The sequence below is a fragment of the Centrocercus urophasianus genome, unplaced genomic scaffold, assembly GCF_019232065.1.
Source record: "Centrocercus urophasianus isolate 14NV4802_14NV808 unplaced genomic scaffold, USGS_Curo_1.0 seq_24, whole genome shotgun sequence".
Taxonomy (NCBI): Eukaryota; Metazoa; Chordata; class Aves; order Galliformes; family Phasianidae; genus Centrocercus; species Centrocercus urophasianus.
In genome coordinates this window covers 16487473-16510248 of record NW_024884800.1, presented here as the reverse complement: position 1 = coordinate 16510248, position 22776 = coordinate 16487473, and the positions used below count along the sequence as shown (strand labels likewise).

The 22776-nt window shown below is 44.5% G+C and overlaps 1 protein-coding gene across 9 annotated transcripts in view; it reads right to left on the bottom strand.

The window, feature by feature from the left end:
* The window catches only part of KIAA1210 (KIAA1210 ortholog), a 52172-nt gene that overhangs the window by 14319 nt on the left and 15077 nt on the right, over nt 1-22776 (bottom strand). For 5 of the 9 annotated variants that reach the window (XM_042825381.1, XM_042825380.1, XM_042825377.1 and 2 more), the window contains exons 2-6: nt 11748-11824; nt 7121-7289; nt 4222-4351; nt 1618-1776; nt 344-409 (exon numbers count right to left, since the gene is read on the bottom strand). In XM_042825381.1, the coding sequence (XP_042681315.1) occupies nt 344-409; nt 1618-1776; nt 4222-4351; nt 7121-7289; nt 11748-11814 (591 nt within the window). In that variant the 5' untranslated portion in view covers nt 11815-11824. The other 4 variants (XM_042825374.1, XM_042825375.1, XM_042825383.1 and 1 more) reach the window with 2 other exon arrangements.

Below are 22776 nucleotides of genomic sequence, written 5' to 3'. Positions count from 1 at the left end.
AGTGCTGCTGGGTATTTGGTCATGGAAGAGGAGATGAAGTGCTTCTAGTCCTCCTATCTTGTCTGTTTTTCTGCTGTGTAACTTTAAAGACTTCTACTGTGTTACAGAGCTGACTACACTGTTCACACAAACTCCCTACCAGTAGATTTCTGCCTTTGTTTATTTGGTTCTTATTGAAAACTCTGTGAGAGATATGATTTCAATACCGTTGGCACCACTCTGGACTGTTCATGAGCAGTTTGCTACAACATACTCTAACCCAGGATACACAAAGTGAGTACTGTAATGGCTCCATACCGACACCACACATGCTGGTTTATTAGCAGGAAGAGTAGCTATTTACCTGTTCATCTTCACTGTCTGTCCCGCCTAAACTCAAAGAGCTATGACGTTGAACAGGGTTGGAGGACTGTGGGATAAAATAAGGAAGAGGGTAAGTCAAGGGAAGGATCGCAACGAATCACCTGGGACTGGACGTGCAGCATTAAGATTATGAAAAAATACAAGAGGAAAGTTATAGGAAGGGTGACTGCAAAGTCCCTGCCTCACAGAACACCTCTGATTTGTTCACTGGAGACCAGACATGAGGTAGGGGAACTTTATCCTCCTACAAGATATGCCTTAGAGGTTGACCTCAAAGAACCAAAGTGCTCTGCTGGGTGTATTTGCAACAGGGCAACATGCACTTTAATGAGGAATTGAACCAACACATTTTTTAAAGTTAATTTAGTTTTTGGCTTGTTGTTTTAAGAACTTTGAATTGACAAATGCTTGCATACTCACTCAAATCCAAAATCATGCATCTGCTATAGAAAGGCTATTCATAAGAAAGATAACTCCAAGTCTCTTTAGAGCCTATCAACACCTATTCTCATGATACTCATGAGATTCTAGCTTCCCTGTCAATTCAGTTAATATTGCCCTGATTCTGAACTATTACATTCTAAAGCCAGTAACTAAGATTCTTCTGCAGTCCCATTACTTTTGTTTTCCCTATTAGCTTTAAAGCACCGTAAATATCTTCCTCTTTCATATACGCAGCAAACTGCCAATCTGCCCAGCTCTTTGGTGCTCAGAGACATGGGAAGTCTGTGCAGTGTGTGTACCTCAGCTTGTTCTCAGGCTGGGAGTGGTACAGTCACACTAACACAACACTCACCGTGAATACTTCACTTTTTATGCTTTCTGCCTTGTGGACCTGCCAGGAGACACTGCCTTTCCCAAAGGCATTCAGAAATGTCCTACCAACTGACTTACTCTCCTCCTTCCTTTATGATATAGGTTGCAATTGCCCCAGAAGAAGTCTACATAAAGCCCAGAAAACTGTACAATGATGAGTCCACCAAACTCATAGATAACTCATTCTAGTTCTGACTGATGGGTACCATCACAAGATACCTGGCAGTAGAAAGAGCTTTAAGTGACTCCAGTGGTGTTTTACACAACTATCGTGTCTAAATACCATGAGATTGCATAAACAGAATAGAAAATGGCATCAAAACACATATTTGTGTGTACAGAGGTTTTATCACAAGTGAACAAAAAGGCCTTTCCCTTCCTCAAACAGATATTATTTTTTCTGTGCAGAAGGTCACTGAAGTGATGTAACAACTGTACCTTGCTTGGTGAATCGGTCAGAACTTCATGAAGGGTTGAAATGTCAGGAGGGCTTCTGGGCAATCCATCATCCTCCGAAACTGTGCCGGCATCTTCCGTTTTCTTTCCAGTGATAACAAGTGGAGGAGATCCAAGCCTGATGTTTCGCTGCAGCTGAAGCTGTGGTTAAAGAGCAATTTAGACTTTCACTGGCACTGTCTATAATTTGGAAACTTTTACCCCAGTTGCTTCTATTAGACATGAGGAGTCTTTTGTTTAACAAAAGTATTTGAAGGAACAAGCTACTCACAGAAAAAAAGAAAAAAAAAAGAAACATTAATTAAATTTTATTTAATTGTATACATCAAGGACCCATAGTTAGAACAGACTTCCATGCAAAACTAACTTAAAAATCAGTTGTACTCAGTAAGTTACCCAAGACAAATTTTACCAGGCAAGAAAATTCATAGCAGCATAACTAAGTTTAGATTTAAGCTTTTATCTTAGGCTTAAAAATTCTCTACATGATTACACATGCCAGGACACCCAAACAGTCCCACAAAGTACTGTGAGCCAGCATTCCCATCCCAGGCTTATGAGGACAACTCTTCTTCCCAAAGCCCTTCCAAATCCCACCAGCTTGTCACCATCCTCTGCTGCACAAATCACTAAGACCCACTGCTTACAGAAAGAGAACTTTATTCAATTTCTGGTCCACCCTAAGGAGCTGCTTGTTTGTTTGCCCCACCATCACGTCCCGGTTCTGTCTACAGCAAGAATGATAACAACGGTCAGGAACAGCTTTGTTTGTAAAGGAGCATGGAGATTCTTTTCCAATCCTGCACAAAAAAGTGCTCCAGCAGGCCTTGACCCTCAGCAAGAAAACAAAGTCTGTAACCTCACAAGGAGCCAGATGTTCCCTCCAACTAAAAAAGCTCCAAACTCAGGAAACACCATTACCTGAACTCTTGGCTTAAGTATTTTGACTGTGTCACATCTGGAGTATAGACAAGGTCTGAGCAGCATTTTTGTGCTTCAGACCTCATTTCCCCAGGATAAACATGCAGACCTCTTTTTTTCTGGTTCTTTGCTTATTGAACTAACTTTGGACATTCTACACCTAAATTTCATGCTGTTCTCAAAGCTATGCATTCACTTGTACCCTTTAAAACAGATTTAAGCAGCTGTCATTCAGTGGGATTCATTTGCTGCTCATCCAATAGCTAAAGCAGTTACACATGGTAGCACAATGGCATCCTCAACTTCCAGGCCCCCAATTTAAACAGCTTTCCTTCTTCTTACCCTGATCAGTCAAATAAGTATTACCAATACAGTCTGCACAATCAAGACTGACAACAAACTGCACAAAGACTGCATTATAAGGGCAAAAAAATATGATATATAACATATGTGCATTTAATGGGAAGAACACGGCCAATTTTATTCTCCTCTCTCTTCACAACTTGCCATCTCTGACTTACTAAATTTACTGCATGCAGACAGTAAAGTGGTAGGTGAGAAAATCTGAATTTGCAGTTTTTCTTTTACTAGTAGAGGTTAATCTATGCTCCTAAGAAAATATCTGCTTTTGTTAGCGCTTGGCTTTTAATCTGACAACAGTCAAACACAAAACCAAGCTGTCTTTCATTGCTAAGAAAGTAGTGCTGGCAGTATTAAGTTACCATGAAGGATGACACACAGATGAGGAGAGGGCACAGGGAGTTGGAAATAGCATGAAAAGAGGTTTTTCTCCTCAGTGAAGTTCTATCATACACAAACACGACCTCCCCTGCTGCTCCTATTGTTGTGCAAAAAAATACCCTGAATTGAAGGTTGGCTTACTTTGCAGTCTCATGGAGGAACAAGTCTCTCTGTGCATCTTCGGTTTCTTAACATGTGATGCAATGGTGCTTTGCAACATGAAGCTCACATTGGGCCAAGGAAGAATTTCAATGGCCTTTGGCTGCCTTATCAACAGTTTGTTTTGGTCTCTGGAAAAGCCTTAAACTTTTATCTCAGTGCTCTGAGCTGGGTAACTATTTGAACGCAGTTAACGTAGCCAGCAGCTGATAAGAGAGCCGTCAAGGAAGGATCGGTATGTGCTTTGGAAGAAGGAAATGACCTAGCAGAAAACAGTATCCTCTGCTGGCAGAGAACAGAAGAATAATGGTATAAATAAAGCTGTCGTTAATAATGACCTGACAGATCCATCATCCCACACACTTGCACAGACCCTGGTGCTAACGTGTGGAAAAGAAACGCAGCCAGAATTGAAAAAAAAAAGGCAACAAAAACCCAACAGCTCCAAAAAACACAGTACAGATAAGTGGCCTTAACCCAAAAGCAGCAGCTATGAAGTAAAGAATGGGAATTCCATTGGAAGAAGACTTACTCATTAAGGAAAGATTCAGTTCACAGACTCTTTGCACAGTAGGGGACCTGGACAAGGCTGAAAACACCACAACTATTCAAAGACGCAGCTTCCAACAAGCTGAACAGATCCAAAGCAGTTCTGCCTTGGATGCTTCAGTCAACACAACACACAGCAGAGGCAACAAGCAACAGAGTTTCCTGGGAGACAGCTAATGGAAGGTAGCACCATGAATGAGAAAAAGATGTTCTCACCTGCAAAGTTTTCACTCTTCCAGGTATGCATTCCTGAGATGACGTGTCACCTGCTGCACTTCCTGATACGGACTCAAAAATGAAGACACTGTCATGCGACAAGGCTTTGTTTCCCATGTTTCCTTTGGGCCTAGAAGGAAGGAAGAGCAGTTAATGCCATAGGTACAGCTCTCCAATACTTTTCCTTGCATGGTGATCTTAAAGAAAAGGGGGTGAGATGCATCTCACTCAACAGCAAGCTAACTGATTGAGGTAGTCATAGCTAGATCCTTCTACACCCAGGAGGGAAGAGGAAGAACTTTTTAGGATGCTAATTGAATGGAAGTTTCTATTTTAGGATGTGAGCAGCATCAGCCTTGAACACACAACCTGGTCTTTGTGGGCTAGAGAGGGAATCCAGGGTGGTATGTCAGGTGATGACGACATTCACTTCTTTCTCTCTGTATATATATCATAACAATTGGACAAAATGATCTTGAACGTCTTTTCCAACCTCGATGATTCATTGACTCTACTTGCATTTGCAAGAGAATTACTGTATTTTTGTCTGGCAGCAGCAAAAAGAGCATCAGATGAAATATACTTAGAATTAACTGTAGATTTCATACAGATGAGTCTTTTATGTGCAAACATTTGTGTGCAACTCCAGGCAGTGTATTTTTATTTGCACTGAAGTAAAAGAGACACTGTTAGTTAAACCCCTAGATGTTTTAGCTACTTTATTTCCAGCACTGCTTTTCCTATGCAAAAGCTCAACTCATTCATGTGCAACACCCCTGAAGCTGCTATCCCTAAGGATATGATGGGGCTTTCAACCCAGCGCCTTAACACTGCCGTCAGGGAAGCTTTTCTATTTCCATTCAAAACTCACACCTCTCAGAAAACTAAGAAGTAGTGGCACATTCCGCCCACTTCTCCTTCACAGATGACCAACCTCATCGATTCCCTGCAGCACCATGGCATTTGGTACATCTGGGGTTCAGTCTCTGGATGTTATTCAAAGAAGACTGCATGTTAAATGAAAACAAAAAGGAGGAGGAATGGGAAGAGTAGAAGGAGGAAAAAGAAGCAAACCCAATACTTCTGTCTTAAGAACAATAAACAAAACTGTTTTAGGATTGGCTTTTGTATCCAGCATGCCAGGAATTGCAAGGCTCAGGACCTGACTACAGACCCTTCAAAGCTGTACTTCCATTGGCTTTCAAGATCAGGTCTTCCAAATGATTTGTCCAATCAGCCTCTCTTGGTGTCTATAAAGTGTGCTCATGCCATGCAGAGTCTGGACAGGACAGGGTTTTCAAATAGCACAAACATACTTTTTTTTATTATTATTATTTTTTCTTGCATAGTCCAACCAATCCTAAGCCTAAAGGAAAAAAAATGGAGAGATTTTACTCACTTATTGATCTCTGGTCTTACGAAACAGTTTTAAATCACTGGAGAGCAGGGAGAAAAGGGCTGAGGAAAAGAGCAACTGGACTTGGAGAAGGGCAAGAGAAAAGTGTTCTCACTTACACAGTTTCTGTAGCAGACAGTTGACTTCAAGCCAGATCCCTTCTAAGGGCTGATGGGATAAGCTCAGCCATTCCTAAACCTCTGGGACCAGGTTAGCTGAGTCACTAAAATTCCCTTTATCCTAAGGAGGGGTTGTGTAGCCAGTTACTTACTCTGTTAATATTGCACTAACAAATGAAAGAAATAAATCATTGTTTCCTTAAACCCAAATTGTTTTTATGATGCAGTTGTATAATTATAACAGACAGAGTGGAGAATGGTAGCACAAGGAGGCACAAGAAACAGTAAGAAAGTAATATCCATAAGTTATTCCACCAGGAGAAACCAGTAGCATCCAGCTGTACCTAATGTCTTTTTCAATGATACAGTGCATTTGGCAGCAATGCTGACTTAATGAGTCTCACACTCATGGCTTCTGCCAGTGTCTTATGCATCCAATGTTCCCTCCAACAACATACTGCAAACCCTGGGAGGTGATCAGTACTGTCACACTTGGTCCATCCAGTCCGTAACTCCACAATCCAAGGCCTGAGATACTCAAAGAGAGGCCTGAATAGTTGTGGAAGGAGAGGAAAGCTGGAAAGCAACCAAGTTACAGGCTGCAAGATACTGACCTGTGACACCCCTGGTGAGAGACATAACCGTGTTCAGAGGTTTGTCCTGTTCCAGAAATAGGGCCAAGCAATGTAAATGTTGTAGCATAGATGGTCTATGGCTATAGGTGAAGCACTATTACCAGTGCAAGCTAATACTTTCTATTTAACTAAGTGAAAAAGGATAATTTTCTGAACTGACTCCACTCTGTGACCAGAGAATTGTTGTGGGCACAAACTTCACTCATATGCACAGCACTTCACGGTGGCTGACACAAAACTAGAGGGCTTCTGTTGCTCCCTGTACCTAAATGGTTGTGCAAGAAATTTAAACTAAGCAGCATTTTCATACCAAGAACACATAACTCTTTCTTTTCCCTTATCCCAACCAGAGGCCACAATTTATGCTAAAAAATAGCAACTCAACTTGGCACGTATTCCCTGTGTTGCAGAATTCAATCATTCTCCTCTTGTAAAGCTGATGATTATCAGACCTTCCAGGACAGATTTCAAAGACTAAAACAAATCAAAACAATCTGGGCTGTATTCAGTTTTACAGTCTACAAGGTTGGATCACCCCTGCCCCTGGCTACCCTCCCCCTCTCCTCCATGTTGGCTTTTGAAGCAAGTAGCAAAGAAAGAGGAAATTCCTGGAATTCCTTCATCAGCATTAGGGCTTGTTTTGCACAGACTTGGACGGAGGCTGCTCCTAAGGGGCCAACTTGTGCTTTCATCCTATTGCAGCAAGAGGTCTGCTTTTATTTATTTATTTTCCTTCCCCGCCAGCTTACCCAGCCTCCTTCGGCGAATGAAGTGGGTTAGCATCGAGCACATAGATGCTGACGTCCCTGATGGACTGGCTAGGTTTTAAGTTACTCTCCCCTCTGGGAGGTGGAGGTTCTTTCCTTTTCTTCTTGGCAAAGAAGTTCTTGAAAGTCTGAAATCTGGATTTTTTCTTTCCTGCAACATGAGAAAAATGAAAATTTACGGAAGTTGGAGGTGTTGCTTAGCTTGGAGAAATTTTTTCTTAAATCCTGGAGGAAGCCTGTGGAGAGCCAGGAGCAGGAGCAGCCCATTCAGTCCTAACCAGCTGCTTTGTAAATAATTCAGCGCCAGAGTCCTGTGAAAGGTGAAGCTGCAGTTCTTAGACTGGCTGCCTATAAAGGAAATGCTGGCCTTCAGCTGACAATGGTGCTGCCTACTTAGGTTCCAGTTTATGAAAAATGCACCTTACGTAGAGAACACTTCTATCTACAGCTGAACAGTGATAACACAAATCAGACTCAGTATAGCTTCGATAAAACAATATTTTAAAATCTTTCACTCTGAATGCCTTTAATTTGCTTTGTTTATTTCCGCTTTTTCTTTACTCAGTGCTGTAAGGACACAAAGAGGTTAAAACTGGCAAGAGAATTTAAAAACCCTAAAGCAAAAATATCTGTATTGCTCCAAATTAAAATCAGCTCCTCCAAGATCAATGGAGCAAGCTGAAATGAAGATGCTCACCTGCAGGATGTGAAACCCCCAAACACAGCAGCTCTGAGAACATAATTACAAAACTGTTGATCTCAGATTTTCTACTGTTGTTGAAGCGAAAAGAAATACAAAAAGAACAGCACAGACTGTAAGGGACATAATTGACGTCTTTCATTTTGAATAAACTAAGATATTTTATCATTATTATTTATATTTTCTTTCAATGCACAAGAGCTGCATTTTATTTGTCACTGACTCTTACACTGAAGGGTTGGTTTGGAGTGGTCTGGGCCAAGCTATTGTACTAAGACCCTTGTGGTGGACATAAATGCATATGCAGAGCAATAACATCACTGCGTATCAGAGCCAAATTCATTGTTCAATTAATACTTTACAGCAGTTGGCATAATGAATGTTCACAGCTGGAAGATTCCTGAATAAGCAAGGCATTCTTTCCACAGTCATTGTCTTTTCCCAGTGAAGATTTAGTCAGCAATGCTCCGTCTCAACGTGTGCCCTGTACGTGTAGGGATTTCTGCCAGCAAGCCTTATCAGGGCTGAAACTGTGCCACCACACAGCTGCATCACACACCACACAGTAGCCACTCTGAGAAGTAAACAATGATGCTGAGATCTGTTCCCCCATCTCCTCGTGGCTCTCAGGCCAGCGCCAGCAACATGCATCGTGACATACAAGAATGCAGCTGCCATGGAAGACCTGCACTTTACTTTTCCACTGCTTTGGGCTGCCTCTGGCTCTGAGCCATCTTTCAAACAGTACAGTGTAAAACTGCCAATGGATTCCTGCTCACCTAAAGATGAGATGTGGAGCTCCCATGGAGGGTTTATCAGCAGAAGATCTCAAGAGCTGCTTCTCAGACAGTAAGTGAACGAGGTAGTCATGGAAAACAAACAGGATAAATTGACTCCCTCGGACTCCAGAGCTGAGCACAAAGCTTTTGGATTTAAGACTCTCATGGAGCTCAATGAGAGAGATGGTAAGAGAAGACAGATCACACAGCAATCAAAAGAGCATCGTGCCCACAGAGAGCACAACTGTGTTGATCGAGGCTTTAGAGGCTTCAGAAACACCTCTCCATCATTGCTGTCATTCACATCAGCAGTTACACAACTTACATGGTATTCTCCCAGCAAAACTGACAAAGGGGAATCGGTTTACACCAGACAAGCAAAACAAAAGATTAAACATTTTCATGAAGCAGTGCCCCAAAATTACCACTCCAGCAATGCCTGCAAGCGCATTCTGAAGCCTCAAAGAGCAGAAGAGCAAACTTGGCTGCATATAAAGCTGTCCTACACCAGGCAGCCACCAGTGGTATAGTCAGCGTATTACCAATGAGTGCAATTATAGGCTAGTATTTCCAGAAGCAGCAGGTGAATGTTTGGAATACAAATAAAAAAACCCACTACCAACAACAAAAGAAGTGATCCTAAAAACATCTAAGGGAAAGATACAAGAGAAACAGATATTAAGACCTACCACAAAGGAGAATGTTGTCAGGGCACTACTCCAAACACTTGTTTAGATCAGAAATGGTGCTAGCTTTAGAAGAGACTACAGAAAGGATTTGAGACCACTGCCAATTAGTAAACCTCAGCTGGCTTGGGCCAATACCTGGGCACTGGTGCACTACATGGAGTTCTCCAGTGCAGACACACTGGTTACTTCAGAGCCTCCTCTACACTCCAATGTATTACTGATGTCAGGGCACACTCCTCCAGCAATAATTCCTCTTCAGCTGCATTCTGCTCAGCAGCGTATCTTCAGCTGCTTCAGAGTGAGGAACACCACGTTTCTCTCAGCTCCAGAGGATGGGCAATTGCCATATTATGGCATGAGAAAGATGACTGCTAAGCACTTTATGCTGCGCAGAAATGAAAACCATGGCACTGCTCTGCACTGGAGCATTTGATGAAGATGACACCTCCCAGAAGGATTCATATCAATGCTCTGCTGCAAACACTTGTGTATTTGTTCCGCACACTGTTGATGGCAGTGGTACATTTCCTTCATAGGTATCTACATTTAATTGCCCTGTGATAAGGCCAATATGTCATTAAATTGGTAGAGTGCTCTGTGACAACTCAAGCACAAAGATCTTACTGCTTAAAGTGGAAGAAAGTTGTTGCATAACAAACATCTAGTCAAAACAGGGTGAGAAAAACCCAAGCTCAGACAACTGCCTATTCCCCACTCACCCACTGATAGACATTGACTCATCATTTCCAAATGCCTGCAGTTGCCAAAATTCCATTTTAAGGCATTAAAAATAAAATACTATATTTAAAGGCTACTGTCCTAGCAAGCAAAAGCCTTCCTGAAAATGAATTGCTTATTCTAACTGATTTAGCTCATTAGCTTATACTCAGTTCTCTCTAACTTCCTAAGGTGTAATCAGGGCACACTTCGCTTTTTTTTTTTCCTTCAAATCCAGTAGATGTTTCACCAATAAAAGCACAGGATTAAAAACAAAGAAACCAACCAACAAAACAGACAAGACCCTCATAAGATGCCATTATTCTAGCTTCATTACAAACACTCAGCATTGCTAGACAGGCAATAAAATCAAGGAATTCAGCAAGGCTAGCATTGGATGCTGGTAGTTTGTGGACAGTGATGCTGTCTCTACTTGAAAGAAGCAGCACACGCTAAAAGCCCTGTAAAACCAGTCAGACAATCAGGGAAAGCCCAAGAAATTAATCCAATTGACTTGACTGTGAAGGCTGGGAATTTCAGCCCCCAAAGCCTCTGGGTCACTGAAAGCTATGAAGAGGAAGAGGTGAGACAATTCTACATGGGATGTAAACAGGATATGTTTAAAAGGCAAGGTAGGATTTTTCAGGGCCAGTCAAGAATCCCTTGAATCATTCTGCAATAGTGCAGCAACTTTTAACATTCTTGAGGTTTGGTTCAGTTGGAGATAGAAATGTCACTGTTTTTCTTAGAGCCAACACTGAGGACAACAAGGCATTTCCTGCCTTGTCACCAGGGCCAGAATTTGATCTGTTTCCTGAACACCAGCAAACTAGCACAAAATCTGCATATGTGGGTTTTCTCACAAGGTCACCAGTGTATCATGAACAACAGCAGCCAATGTGGTACACTAGATTACAAAATTTAGGAAACCAGCTGCTACTGAGCATCCAACATCACATTACCTTCACCCTTATCCATCTGCTGTATAAGGTTCAACTACAAGACCCTTTGCCATTTGCTTCTCTCTTCTACCAATATTCTGCAGGCAGCAGATGTATTTCTAAAGAAAGAAGCAAGATGACTTTTGAAGCACTGAAACATTGAAGACGATTGTGAAATGTTAGCCAAGGGGAAAAAAAAAAACTATCAGTGGTACGACAGTCACTGCTGAAATGCCTCAGTTTTCGTGGTATTCTTTATATTTGCTTAGCTTCCCAACACCAGACTGAACATTAGCACAGGGGATTTGCTTTTATTAAAACAACTCTGGTGCAAGGTATTTCCTCTTCCTTCAGATTATTCCATTCCCTCATGGCTGTCTGAATCAGCCCATGCCACTAGTTGACATGATAAGTAACAACTGGCTGTTTGTGCCAAGACCAGTGCATTAGGCTGCAGTGGGGCACTCACAGCTCCCACAGACAGCCCCAACACAGCAGAGCTGGCTTACAGCATCCGTCGTCACAGCAGACACAACAGCCAGCTCCTCAAGCTCCAGTGTCCTGTTTTCTGAAAATCCAGGGCAGAACCAGAAAATAACCAGAAAACAAGCCTCCAGTAGGGCACATCAAATGCCCTTCCTATAATACTGCCAGCTGACAAAGCCAAACAGAAAAAAAGTCAAAACAGAACCGCCAACCAGGTCCCTATAGATGGCCCTCTAACCTGAAGAAAACAAACCTTGGCTTACAAATCAGCTATCCGACTGCAGATCTCCTGCTTACCTGTGTACTCTTCGGCTGTCTCCCCTGGTTCAGGTGACTGTATGACATCTGTTGGCCCCGTAGCCATGATATAGTCACTGAAATGGAAATTAAAGTATTAGTTAAATTTTAGTCCACATTCCCTGCAGACTATGATCCCACCTCACTGGAAGAGTGTGGCTGGATCCTTTCTAAAGCTGCAAATGCTCATCACAAACAGGGCTCACACACTTATTTTGTTTCTCAGCCACAGAACCTTTTTTTCATTAGCACTTATTTCTCCAGTCAGAACTGATAGAGCAGCCTCACTTCGTGCCAGCACCTCCCTCTTTTTAAGAATCCAGGATCAAAGTTTGCATCTGAAGAAAATGTGACCAGCAAGGTCCGTCACTCTTCCCAGTGTCTGAATTGAGAATCTTTATGCATGCTGTTTGCTACAGGCTGACAGCTCCATGCACAGTTCCACGTACAAAGCATCTCAAGTAAGAGCTCTGCCGCCAGGGTTGGCGTATTACAGTGCCCTCACCGCAGGCAGCCTGTCAGCATTATTAAAATTAGTTAAGCATCAGCACTGAACCATCATCCTGGGCTATGCTACATTTGTGGAAACCAATAGATCAAATTTATTTTGGATCCAGTGCAATCAGCTTTTAGCCACAAGCTTTGAAACCTTATCGCAAGCTGGGCTATTGATCAACCACATTAGCTGATGGCATCATCTTCCTCTCTGATGAAAACAAAAGTTCAGCCTAGTTTTAAGATCATTCAATGTTAACTGGCTCCACTTTGTATTTTCCAAGGCTCCTAAAAGGGCGTCTGTCAGAAACAAAGGAACGAAGCAGCAGACCGCAAGAGTTACAGCACAAATGTCAAGCAACAATGGCAACGTGACAGTCCACACGGCAGCTCATAAATACTGTCCTTTGTTGGGGAAGATCCCCGAGTGATACCCTTACACAGCAAGCAATTCCAACCTGCTGTGGCAGGACGTTAAGAGGGAGAAATCTTTACAAACAAATGAAAATACCCACAAACAAATCCTGCCCACTTTTCTGCCTGGTCGGACAGTTTTCCTCTTCAAAGCGGTACGCTGCTGCCAACTTAAATTGCTTAGGTATCTGCTTGGCCAGTTAGGAAACTTGTGGATTTTTTCTCTATCAGCCACACCTCCAATCTGCCATGCCGGAAAGCACTAGTGCTTCTCCCAGCCCATGGGCAGCCCAGCACCTCAGAGAACCTCAGATAAAACAAGGAGTGCAGAGGTGATGGGGGGTGATGGGCTGCAGCTTTCTTCTGCTTCAGTACATCTTTAGCAGTGGACACAGGAGTGCATTAATGCACTGTCGGGCCGAACAATCTCATCTCACCTTGCAAAAATACGATGAAAGTCACTGCAGGGACCAGGATTGGTTACACCTTTTCTAAATAAGATGCACTGAGGACAGTTTTGAAACAACTGTTAAACAGCATTCAGAAGCAACCGTAAGTAACACTTCTAAGATTTTTTTCTTTTGGATAATAATAATCACCCAGCTTTTCTACGTTTTACCCTCAGGTCTCATCAACTATACTTGGAAATGTCTGCATCTCCTGCGCATTTCAACTCAGTCATCTGCAGACCTTCTCATGCCGACTCTGTGTTAAGAAGAAATTCTGATCCATTTTTTCCCCTTGATTTACACACCATGCAGATCGACGTTCTGATTTTTCTTTAGGGCAAGGAAAATGCACTTGAAATAAAGCATCAAGGAAGCACTCAATGAATGTACAAGGACAAAATGGCAAGTCCCCACAGTTGAGCTTATTTTCACAGAATGTGAGTGGCACTGATATCTGGCTCATTTGCACCCTAACTTCAGATTTGCCCAACTTTAATACAATGAAAACGTTTGAGATCCAGGTTTGTTTTTGCTGGCTCTACATTTATTTAAATCACTCCATCATCTCAGCTGCTTCCATCAGTCCCTGAAGACACTTTGACTGCCACACTTATTACAAGTACAAGCATTTGTTTCCATTCGGTGCAGCTTTTATACCAGTAGAATTAAAATTGCAGGGCAGTTCAGCTCCGAGGCAATCTCTTCACAGGCAAATCAGCTCCTGCACTAACTCAATTTTATAGCTGAGTTCTCTGGGGCATATGGAGGTCAAGTGTCAATTGCAAGGGCACACTGCCTGTCTGCAGAAGTGCCCTCACTTAGGACCCAATGGAGCCTTTGTAGACCTGATCACTGCATCATCATTCCAGTGAACCAAACAGTGACTTGAGGTGAGGGGAACATCACAGGTTTTTCCATGCAGTTAGTTTAACAAGCACTTAGATGACAAGAAAAAATACAATATTTACAGAGGAAGTGTAAGTTCCATCATTAAAAGCTTGATGATGCAGCTGAAGAAAAGTTAGCATTTAGATGGTATTTAGATGTCAAATTCTGGTGGCAGTGTGTTTTATTTTACAAGAGAAAAGCCAGCAACATTTCTGGGCGACGAATCCTAGCCTAGGGATTAATGTAATGGAGAGAAAGAGGACAAAAGCTCATCAATACCGATCCATGTGAGTGCACAGGCATTAACTGGTTGAACCCTCAGACATTGACCACTGCCAGCCCTTAATGACAGCTGCCAGACACAGTGCTGCATGTGGCCAGGACGTATTGATACCGCACGTCCATTTCAATCAGCTGCACTAAACACATGCACCCTGCACGCTCCCCCAGAGCAGCACACCACGAGACAGAGTTTTAAACAAATACCATACGCTCACTGACTTTCAGCAAGTGAAGTACTGGGTGAAATGAATGGCCCCTTTGGAGCAGCATTTTTGGTGCTTGTCTGGCAAGGAGATGCAAGGGGACAGCTGGGAGAAGGAGTCCACCAGCAGGCAAAGCAAAGGAAGCAATACAACCCCCACAAGGTTGCAGGGCTTTCTTTATTTCAAAGCAGGAGCAGGAGCTGGCTGGTAATCACTGCTGTGCTTACCCGGTTTGGTGGTTTGGATCCAGGCTCCCTGCTATCCCATACTCAGCTTCCATTTATCCCCCTACTGCCATGCGTTCACCTGGAGGTCTTCAACTCGTGAGAGGAACTAATCAGTCTGGAGGGAAAGCACTGCCCACAGACAGGAGAAGCAGCCTTGCCTCTCCTTCACCAACTGGGGCAACCAGCAGATACTTGGAATGCTCTACAGTGACCGGGCACAAGAAATGCAATCCCAGGAGAGTTCTCTGAACTTTCCCTTTTCTCAGCTAAGTACCTCACCTGAATATGTGTCTCAAATGGGGGGGAAAATGCAAATAGAAAAGACAACTCCTTTCCATTCCTTGGTTTGTGTACTTAAGTGGCTCCTGTGAAATCAGCCCTGTACAGCACCCAGGTTTCCTGCGCTTAGCAAAGACCCAAGGCAAAGAGGAGATCTCTGCTCCCCACAGAAGGACACTGTGCAGCGAGATGGCTCAGCACAGGGGGACACATGCCCCCACACAGGCCTCCAGGCAGCAGCCACGGCCAGCATCCCCCAGCGCATGGCTCTCCCCTGAGCTCTAGGCCTCACAAAAGAGCAGGATGTAAGACAGGTATGCGTTCAGGTTATGCTCTTCAGTGAAAGCCTATCAAAACCAAGGTTTTGTTGGTCTCTGTACCCAGAGCCAGAACCTGGCCCACCAGGTACACACTGAGCAGCGTGGGACCCCGCAGACAGCTTTGTTAAAAGCAGGCACTGACCTCACACAGCTCATCCCACTGGATGCACTCTTCCAGAGCGCGGTGTTTCTAAGACAAATTGCCCATCTCTGACCCACACGATGGTTTTGCCAGGCCGCAGCTGGCATCACCACAGCCTGACTGTGGCTACTTTATGTAGACATGAGAGAATGGCACAAATAGAAGCTTACTCAAGGACTCTTGCTGCTGCCTCCACTGATGATAGTGAGAGGTAGGAGTTTACAAAGTTAATGAATACTGCTTGCATAATTCTACGGAGAGAAGAAGAGCTTAACAAAGTTTAAGGCCCTTTTCAAAGGATCACAAGTAATACGATAATAGTAGTCTTTTGGAAGTCTAGATAAGTAGCTTATCGATAGAGCATCAATAAGAACACTTTCCCAAGGGTTCTTCATAGCATATTCTTCATAGCATATTCTTCATAGCATCATAAAGCAGTCAGCTGCTCCCCTCAAAGAGATATCCAGAGCAAACAATGTTCACCTTAAGAGATGCATTCACAGCTTTCACCCTGCGCTCAGCCAACACCCGCTCCCCATGCCCCATCCTCACACCTCAGCTTTCCAGCGAAGGCTTGCTAGAAGACAGCTCCCAGTGGGCTGAACTCTCAGTACCTATAGTCTGCTTTGAGAAGCCTCTGTCCGACTGATTCTGAAGGATTTCTGCTATTCAGCAGTGCCTGAAGCAATATGTGCTGCCCTCCCAGCGAGTGTGTGTGTAACACTAATGGAAAGCAGATGGTGGGCTGAAGCCGACTTAAAAACAAAAAAAAAGAAAGAAAGTAGCAGGAGGAAATGCCTTTCATACAGTCACACGGGCTCAGACTGTAATTGTGTGAGAAGCCAAAAGGATAAGAAGGGGGAAGGGCAAATGACAAAAACTATTTATAAGCTACGAGAGAAAACACAGCGGCAGTGCGCTGTCAGCAGCCTCAAACCGAGGGGCTCAGTGCTCTGTCCCTGCCCCGCTCCCCAAGATGCCCCCACTCTCAGCACTAAACCACTGCAGCATGGCCTCTGTGCACACAGGGACATGGCTGCCCCTGTATGGATGTGGACCCGTGTTAGCTTAAACCTGAGCAGGTACCAGCAGCTGAGCAGCTACCAATCTGCTCTTAGCTCAAAGGTCGCACTGATGTCAAGCTACTGCAGCTTTGTGACAGCTGGCATCTGTACCAGCCATGTCAAGCTGCTGCCCTCATGCCCCTAATTACTCTGAAGTGCTCATTAGCAGGACACTGCGCTGTGGCTGTCAGTGCAAGGATCCCTACTGCATGCTTGCATCAGCACAGACAGCAGCACTGATATCCACCTGCTTATCAGGAGTTAAGCCAAGAGCTGCTTCTCTCACAGTGATTTATAGCACCACTTTTCCACTGCACTTTCTGATCTGTACAAATCAGGAGAAACACAAGAGAAATTCGCTCCAGTCAAGGCCGGCACTCACCCAGCTACTCACTAAGCACACACAGGGCTCAGCCAATACTTTGGACCCAGGTGGACTCTCCAGAAGAGGAACGTGCATTAACTGCCCCAGCTGAACTGCACCATTTGGCATCAGTGTAGCAGTAAGTCAGTGCCTTTCCCATGTAGTAATTCTTCTTTACACTACAGAACAGCTGGAACAAGGATCTTCCACTCTTCCTAACAAGAAGCAACAGAGGCAGCAGGCAGCCAGCAACGGCCAAAGGAATGCACATGCTGCAGGCAGCAGGAGCTCCCTCAGATCTGCTGCCATGGGTACAGCCAATGAGCTTGGGAAGGGGGGGACATGCATTGAACACAGAATCATACAATCAATTGAGTTGGAAGGGACCTTTAAAGGCCATCCAGTCCAACTCTCTGCACTGAACACGGACACTGACAGCTCCATCAGGCGCTCAGAGCCTGTCCAGTCTGACCTGCCGTGTCTCCTGGGATGGGGCACCACCACCTCTCCAGGCAACCTGTGCAGTGCCTCATTACCCTTGCTGTGAAAAAACTTCCTTATATCCAACCTAAATCTCCACTCTTCTAATTTGAAACCACTTCCCCTTGTCCTGTCAGCACAGACCCTGCACAAGAGTCTGTCCCCTTCCTTCTTACAGCCCCTCTAGATACTGACAGGCCGCTCTCAGCTCTCCCCACAGCCCTCCTTTCTCCACGCTGCACAGCCCCAGCTCTCAGCCTGTCCTCAAAGGGAGATGTTCCATCTGTCAGATCATTTTTGTGGCCCTGCATCAGCAAGGGAGCAACAAGAGGTAGCTATGGAGCTGCTCCAGTAAGAACCACTGCCTCTGGAAGTGTCCCCCAAACAGAGCAGCAGGAAGCCATATTGCTACCACCCCATTCCTGCAGCCTCTCAGTGCAGGAGTCAGCTCCATGGACAGGCCAGGCTAAGCACCTCTGCACTGCTGCATTCAAACCAAATCCACATGGGGGTGGGCATTTTTGGCCACTGCTTTCTAGGTTATCAAAACCCTTAGCATTTTTTAAGAGTGCTATGCTCCTGTCTTTGAATCCCTGCTTATTCTCACAAAATGTGAGGCATCATTACATCCTAGGCCTGGAAGATGCTGAGGATGTTTTTAACAAATTAAGTTGTCTGCGTGTTGCAGGAAAAAAGGGGCTGAAACAAAAACAGAAGGCCAGAACTGAAACACGGAACTTCAGGCTGTGTCTGAAGCTCTACTTTTTTTCCAAAACAGTCCCTTATCCCTCACTTTGTGGGTTGAAAAACAGCTTAGGGATAGAAAAAAAAAACCATCAGATAGCTCACACTGTGCAGGACACACTGCTTTCAGGATGAGTCAATGAAGAGATTTCATGCCCAGGAATTTAAAGCACACTAAAGAACAACAACAAAAAAAGGAGCAACTAACAGAAATGTCCCGGAGTCACTGTGTCATAACACTCACTCTGTGGATCCAATTACCCAAACCAGGCAGCCAGCTCTAGGCTACAAGAGAGAAAATCAAACCAGGCTCTGCGGACTTGGACTGGCTTTGGCAGGAAGCTCAGGAAACCGCTCCATGTGAAGTCCCAGACCCAGCAGGGCAACATCTATTGGCTGTGCACATGTGAAAGTAAAGAGCGCCAGTTCCGCCTTGTGTTGAAACGCACTGTCTGGCTGAATCCCATGGCCTTCCACTGCTTCTGGAATTCAGACCCCATTTTGGCTGCTGACCTTAGTCAGAGCCAAAGGAAGGCCTGGCACAGCATCCACACCTGTGAGAGGAGAAATTCTGGAACTCTGTGTGACTCTTAGGGCTTCCAGGGAAGCTCCCACTGCTTCTTCCAGCCCCAGCGGGGCACCCCGTGCAGCACAGGAGAGCTACCAGAGCCAAGGGAGGTCACCCATGTGCTTCATAGATTCATAGAACCACAGAATCATTCAGGTTGGAAAGGCCACTAAGATATCTAGTCCAACCATCAGTCCATACGTGTGACTGCTCTAGGCCATGTCACTCCGTGCAGCATCCACTCCATTGCTGAACACCCCCAGGGACAGTGACTCCACCACCTCTCTGGGCAGCTTGTTCCAATACCCACCACTCTGAGAAGAAGTTTTTCCTAATATCCAGCCTGAACCTATGCTGGCATAACTTTGAACATTCCCCAAGTCATTTCTGTCCCCAGGTTACTGAGTGCCTGTTCTCTTTAGAGCAGCCAATACAAAGGGGACCTGCTCTGAGAGTGCATTCACACACACTCCACTAAAATCAGACCATCTGAGCCAATGCTGTTCGCACCAATAGAGAAGCAAGTTGCATTTAGCTTGAGGAAGACAGAGACATCAGGGAGTAGAGAGGGTATCCAAAATGGCTGAAATTCAGGAGGGTGACACCAAAGAGGGCAAGGACCACAAGAGGGTACTGACAAGAGGATATTTTGGCGAAAGATCAGATGGGGACAGGCATTCTGCAAGACCTTAACTGGCCAAGAGTGGCAAGAGAGGAAGCAATGAGACAATTTGCATTCTATGAAGGAAAACAATGAAATTTCAACTACTGCAATATTCTTTCACTCAGCTGAGAGGAGGAAAAGTAATTTCCTAGAATGAATCAGCAAACTACTCCTCTACACCTCAGTCAGGCTGTATTTTCCCCAGGTGCAGGGACAGCTTGAGGATTAACATGATGTCTGCAGTATGGTGCTGAGCCAGAGCGCTCACATGCATCCCCCTCATGCCTCAACCTCTGCAGGGATCAGAGCTGTGCTGTTAGGTGAGAGATACTTACAAAGCCTGGCAAGAGCACACAGTTACATATTTCTTAGAATGAATAAGCATAAATGAATTCACTGCGAATAAAAGTCAAACATTCAGTTCTCTAATTAGCACCAGATCCTTGAAACTGTGAGGCCAAAAGAAACAACCACAACAAAAAATTGGAGCTGGAACACCGCCTTAGCTCTGGCTGAACGGTCAGAAAGTAGAACCTTTGTCTGCACAGCAATGTTCCCCTGCTCCAGCTGAGTGTGCTGCTGTCCCTCCAGCCGTGACACGGCCACCAAGGTGCTGTGACACAGTGACAGGCCATGTCAGACCACCAGCACCCTGGTACTTGTGCAGCCATATGAGTGCAGCAGCTCACACCGGCGCAGCACGGTTAAAGGATGAGTGAGGACGTGTGGCCCAGGTCTCTGCTTCTTCGTGTACCTTGCAGTGGAAGCACTGCACTGCTAGCACAGCACTGACTGCTCACAGCATGATGAGCAGCGACAGCATCTGCACGCAAAATCAGACAGGATATGAACTGACTGGCTTTAATTTGTATAAACAGTGACACCCACAATGAAACCTTGGAGGGCCACCTGCTACCTCAGTACAAATAATTGTTATTACTGCTACTACAGCATACGAACGAATCAGAAAGCCTGCAGTTAAATGTTTCCTGTATTCAAAACACTTCTTAAAACTCCCTGATGGGTAACAGTTGACACAACAACTTAACTCAGAAATACATGCTCCGATGACTTTAGAGTGGGGCTTTTGGAAAGAATCAAGGCATTTTGTGCTCAACTGTATTCTTACAGCAGCAACCTGTAAGAGAAGAAAAGCAATAACAACCTAACCTTGGAATTCCCTTGGGTTTTCACCCGTCTCCCCATCTCGGCATTGCCAGGTCTGGTTGGCAATCAGCTCTTGCTCTCCTACATAGCTCAGTAGGTTACCTGCTGGAAGCACAGCTTGAAGCTGGTACCTTTTTGTCTAAAGCCAGATTTCAGCTTCTAAGGCCAACTCCAGGCCTTTGCATCACAGCTATTAAATTTTCCAGACCTCTGTACAGGAAGGAAACAACAAATTAATCTCTTTTACTGAAAGGGTACAAAGCCAGACACTCCTAGTGGCATAAGGAGAGAATATGAGCTAAAAGTATGGCAAGATGTTTTTAGGGCTCAATCTGGCAAAATAAGGTAGACAAAAACTCCAGCCAAATGGTGCAGAAGAGTGAAAATCACATTCAGCAGATTTTCCCAAGCCAAGAAGCTTTGCTTCAGTGGAATAGGAGCAGGACAGGCATTAGGGGTGCACGTTCAGCAGACACTTGGTATTGCAGCGATAGAGAGGGGGCTCCTGTGCTGAAACCAACCATAGGGGCACAGCTGCCTCGAATTCCTCAGCCTGCAGCCAGCAAATGCACCACATCATGTTGGCTGCATAGATGGTTAGCCACCAAGCACAATGCAGAGAGAAGCGTGAGCAGCAGGAGGAGGACTGGCAGAGTGGAGTGATTCACTGGCACAGTGTCTGTGTAAGACACAACTGAACTTCTTGCACAGGGATGAGTCACAAGGAAAGAATCAACAATTAGAAATAGTTGTTATTTCTGTTAATAATACAGCACCACTGTACTAACTGTGCTGAACCTCCTGTGGTGCCATGGCTCTGCCACCTCCTGGCTGCTTTTGTTCACTCTATTATTCTTGTGTAAGAAAACAGTGTTTAAGTCTGAATGCTTTTAGTATTAAGCACTGAGCTGAGCAACCCTTGTGAGCTGAAGACAAAATGCTCACCAGTGTCCAAATGCTGGTAAAGTGCCATGAACAGGAGCAAGCTCATAGGTTGCACATTGAAAGACTCCCAAGGGATTATAATGCCTGGGGAGTCTTCTGTTCAGTCCACCCTATCTGACTTGGCCCCAGTGAAGACAGCTCCCCGCTTTCCAAAAAGTACATCCCTCCTCCAGTTCTTTCCCTCCCCTACCCTCCACACACCATTTCCTGAAACCAGGCACTGTCACCTCTGTCTGGAAATGAACAGCTTGAGAAATGCTCCACATCTCAGCGTGTGCTAAAGAGTCTCCTGCCATAACCCCTCTGCAGTGATGTGGCTCCCAAAAGCGAGATGCTGCAGGAAGCAAATGAGCTGCTGACAGTTTGGAACTGCCCCGCTCCCCACAGTGCCAAGCTGCTACTTCAGCAGCACTTGGTGGAGCTCTAAAGCACACCCAGTTCACTTGCAGCAATGCAGCAGCACCTAAGCTGAAAATAAACTTCACTTGATGGAATGGTCGTATCAGTCTACGCTGACAAATATACCACAAATATATTGACAGTTTCCCAATGCATCCCTTGATCAAGAGCTCTTCCCAAATGCTGAACGTGTCTTCAGGACAAGAGTGCACATTTTGCAGAATGTATTTTTCAGCACTTTTTGACAGTTTTGGACCAAAAGAAAGAAATGAATTATTCCACTGGAAGTGCAGAGCTTGGTGTGGCAGAACACACTCAAACTGAAGCATCCCCATAATTCCAGGAGTGCTTGTGAAAGGCACCATGAAATCTCCAGTGACCACCTTAACTACAGACCAATTAAATATGTTTCCTCGGAGTCTGTTATAGGAGCTGGCTCTGAGCTGGCAGGCAAAGCCTTCAGCCAAACACTTTATATAGCTTCTAACATGCTATATTTGTCTTCGGAAATTGGCAGTTTGCATTGACCATCAGTGAATCTTACTGTTCAAGCAAACGCATTTTTTCAGCTCATAATTATGTATCTGGCTAGTACCAATAACAGAAAGGCAGATATTAACAGATTCTTCTGCAGACCTTAGAAAACTGCATCATATCTGCTTAAAGCTGATTGACTTTTCCAGCAGCAGACCAGGACCAAGCACAGCATAGCTCTGCAACAAGGATGAGCCACAAGAGCTACAGACTTACTGCAGGAACAGTTTAAGATCAGCATTGGGGTTGCCAATGCTGGTTAAAGAGAAACAAGAAAACAATCTGCAGTTTTTTTATTCAGCTGATTAAGATTGGTGCTGTTACATTACATTAGGATTTTTTAAATTTTTTTCTTAGGATGGCATCTCCTCCAAGAGCATTAACAAAGCACAGGGGTGGGA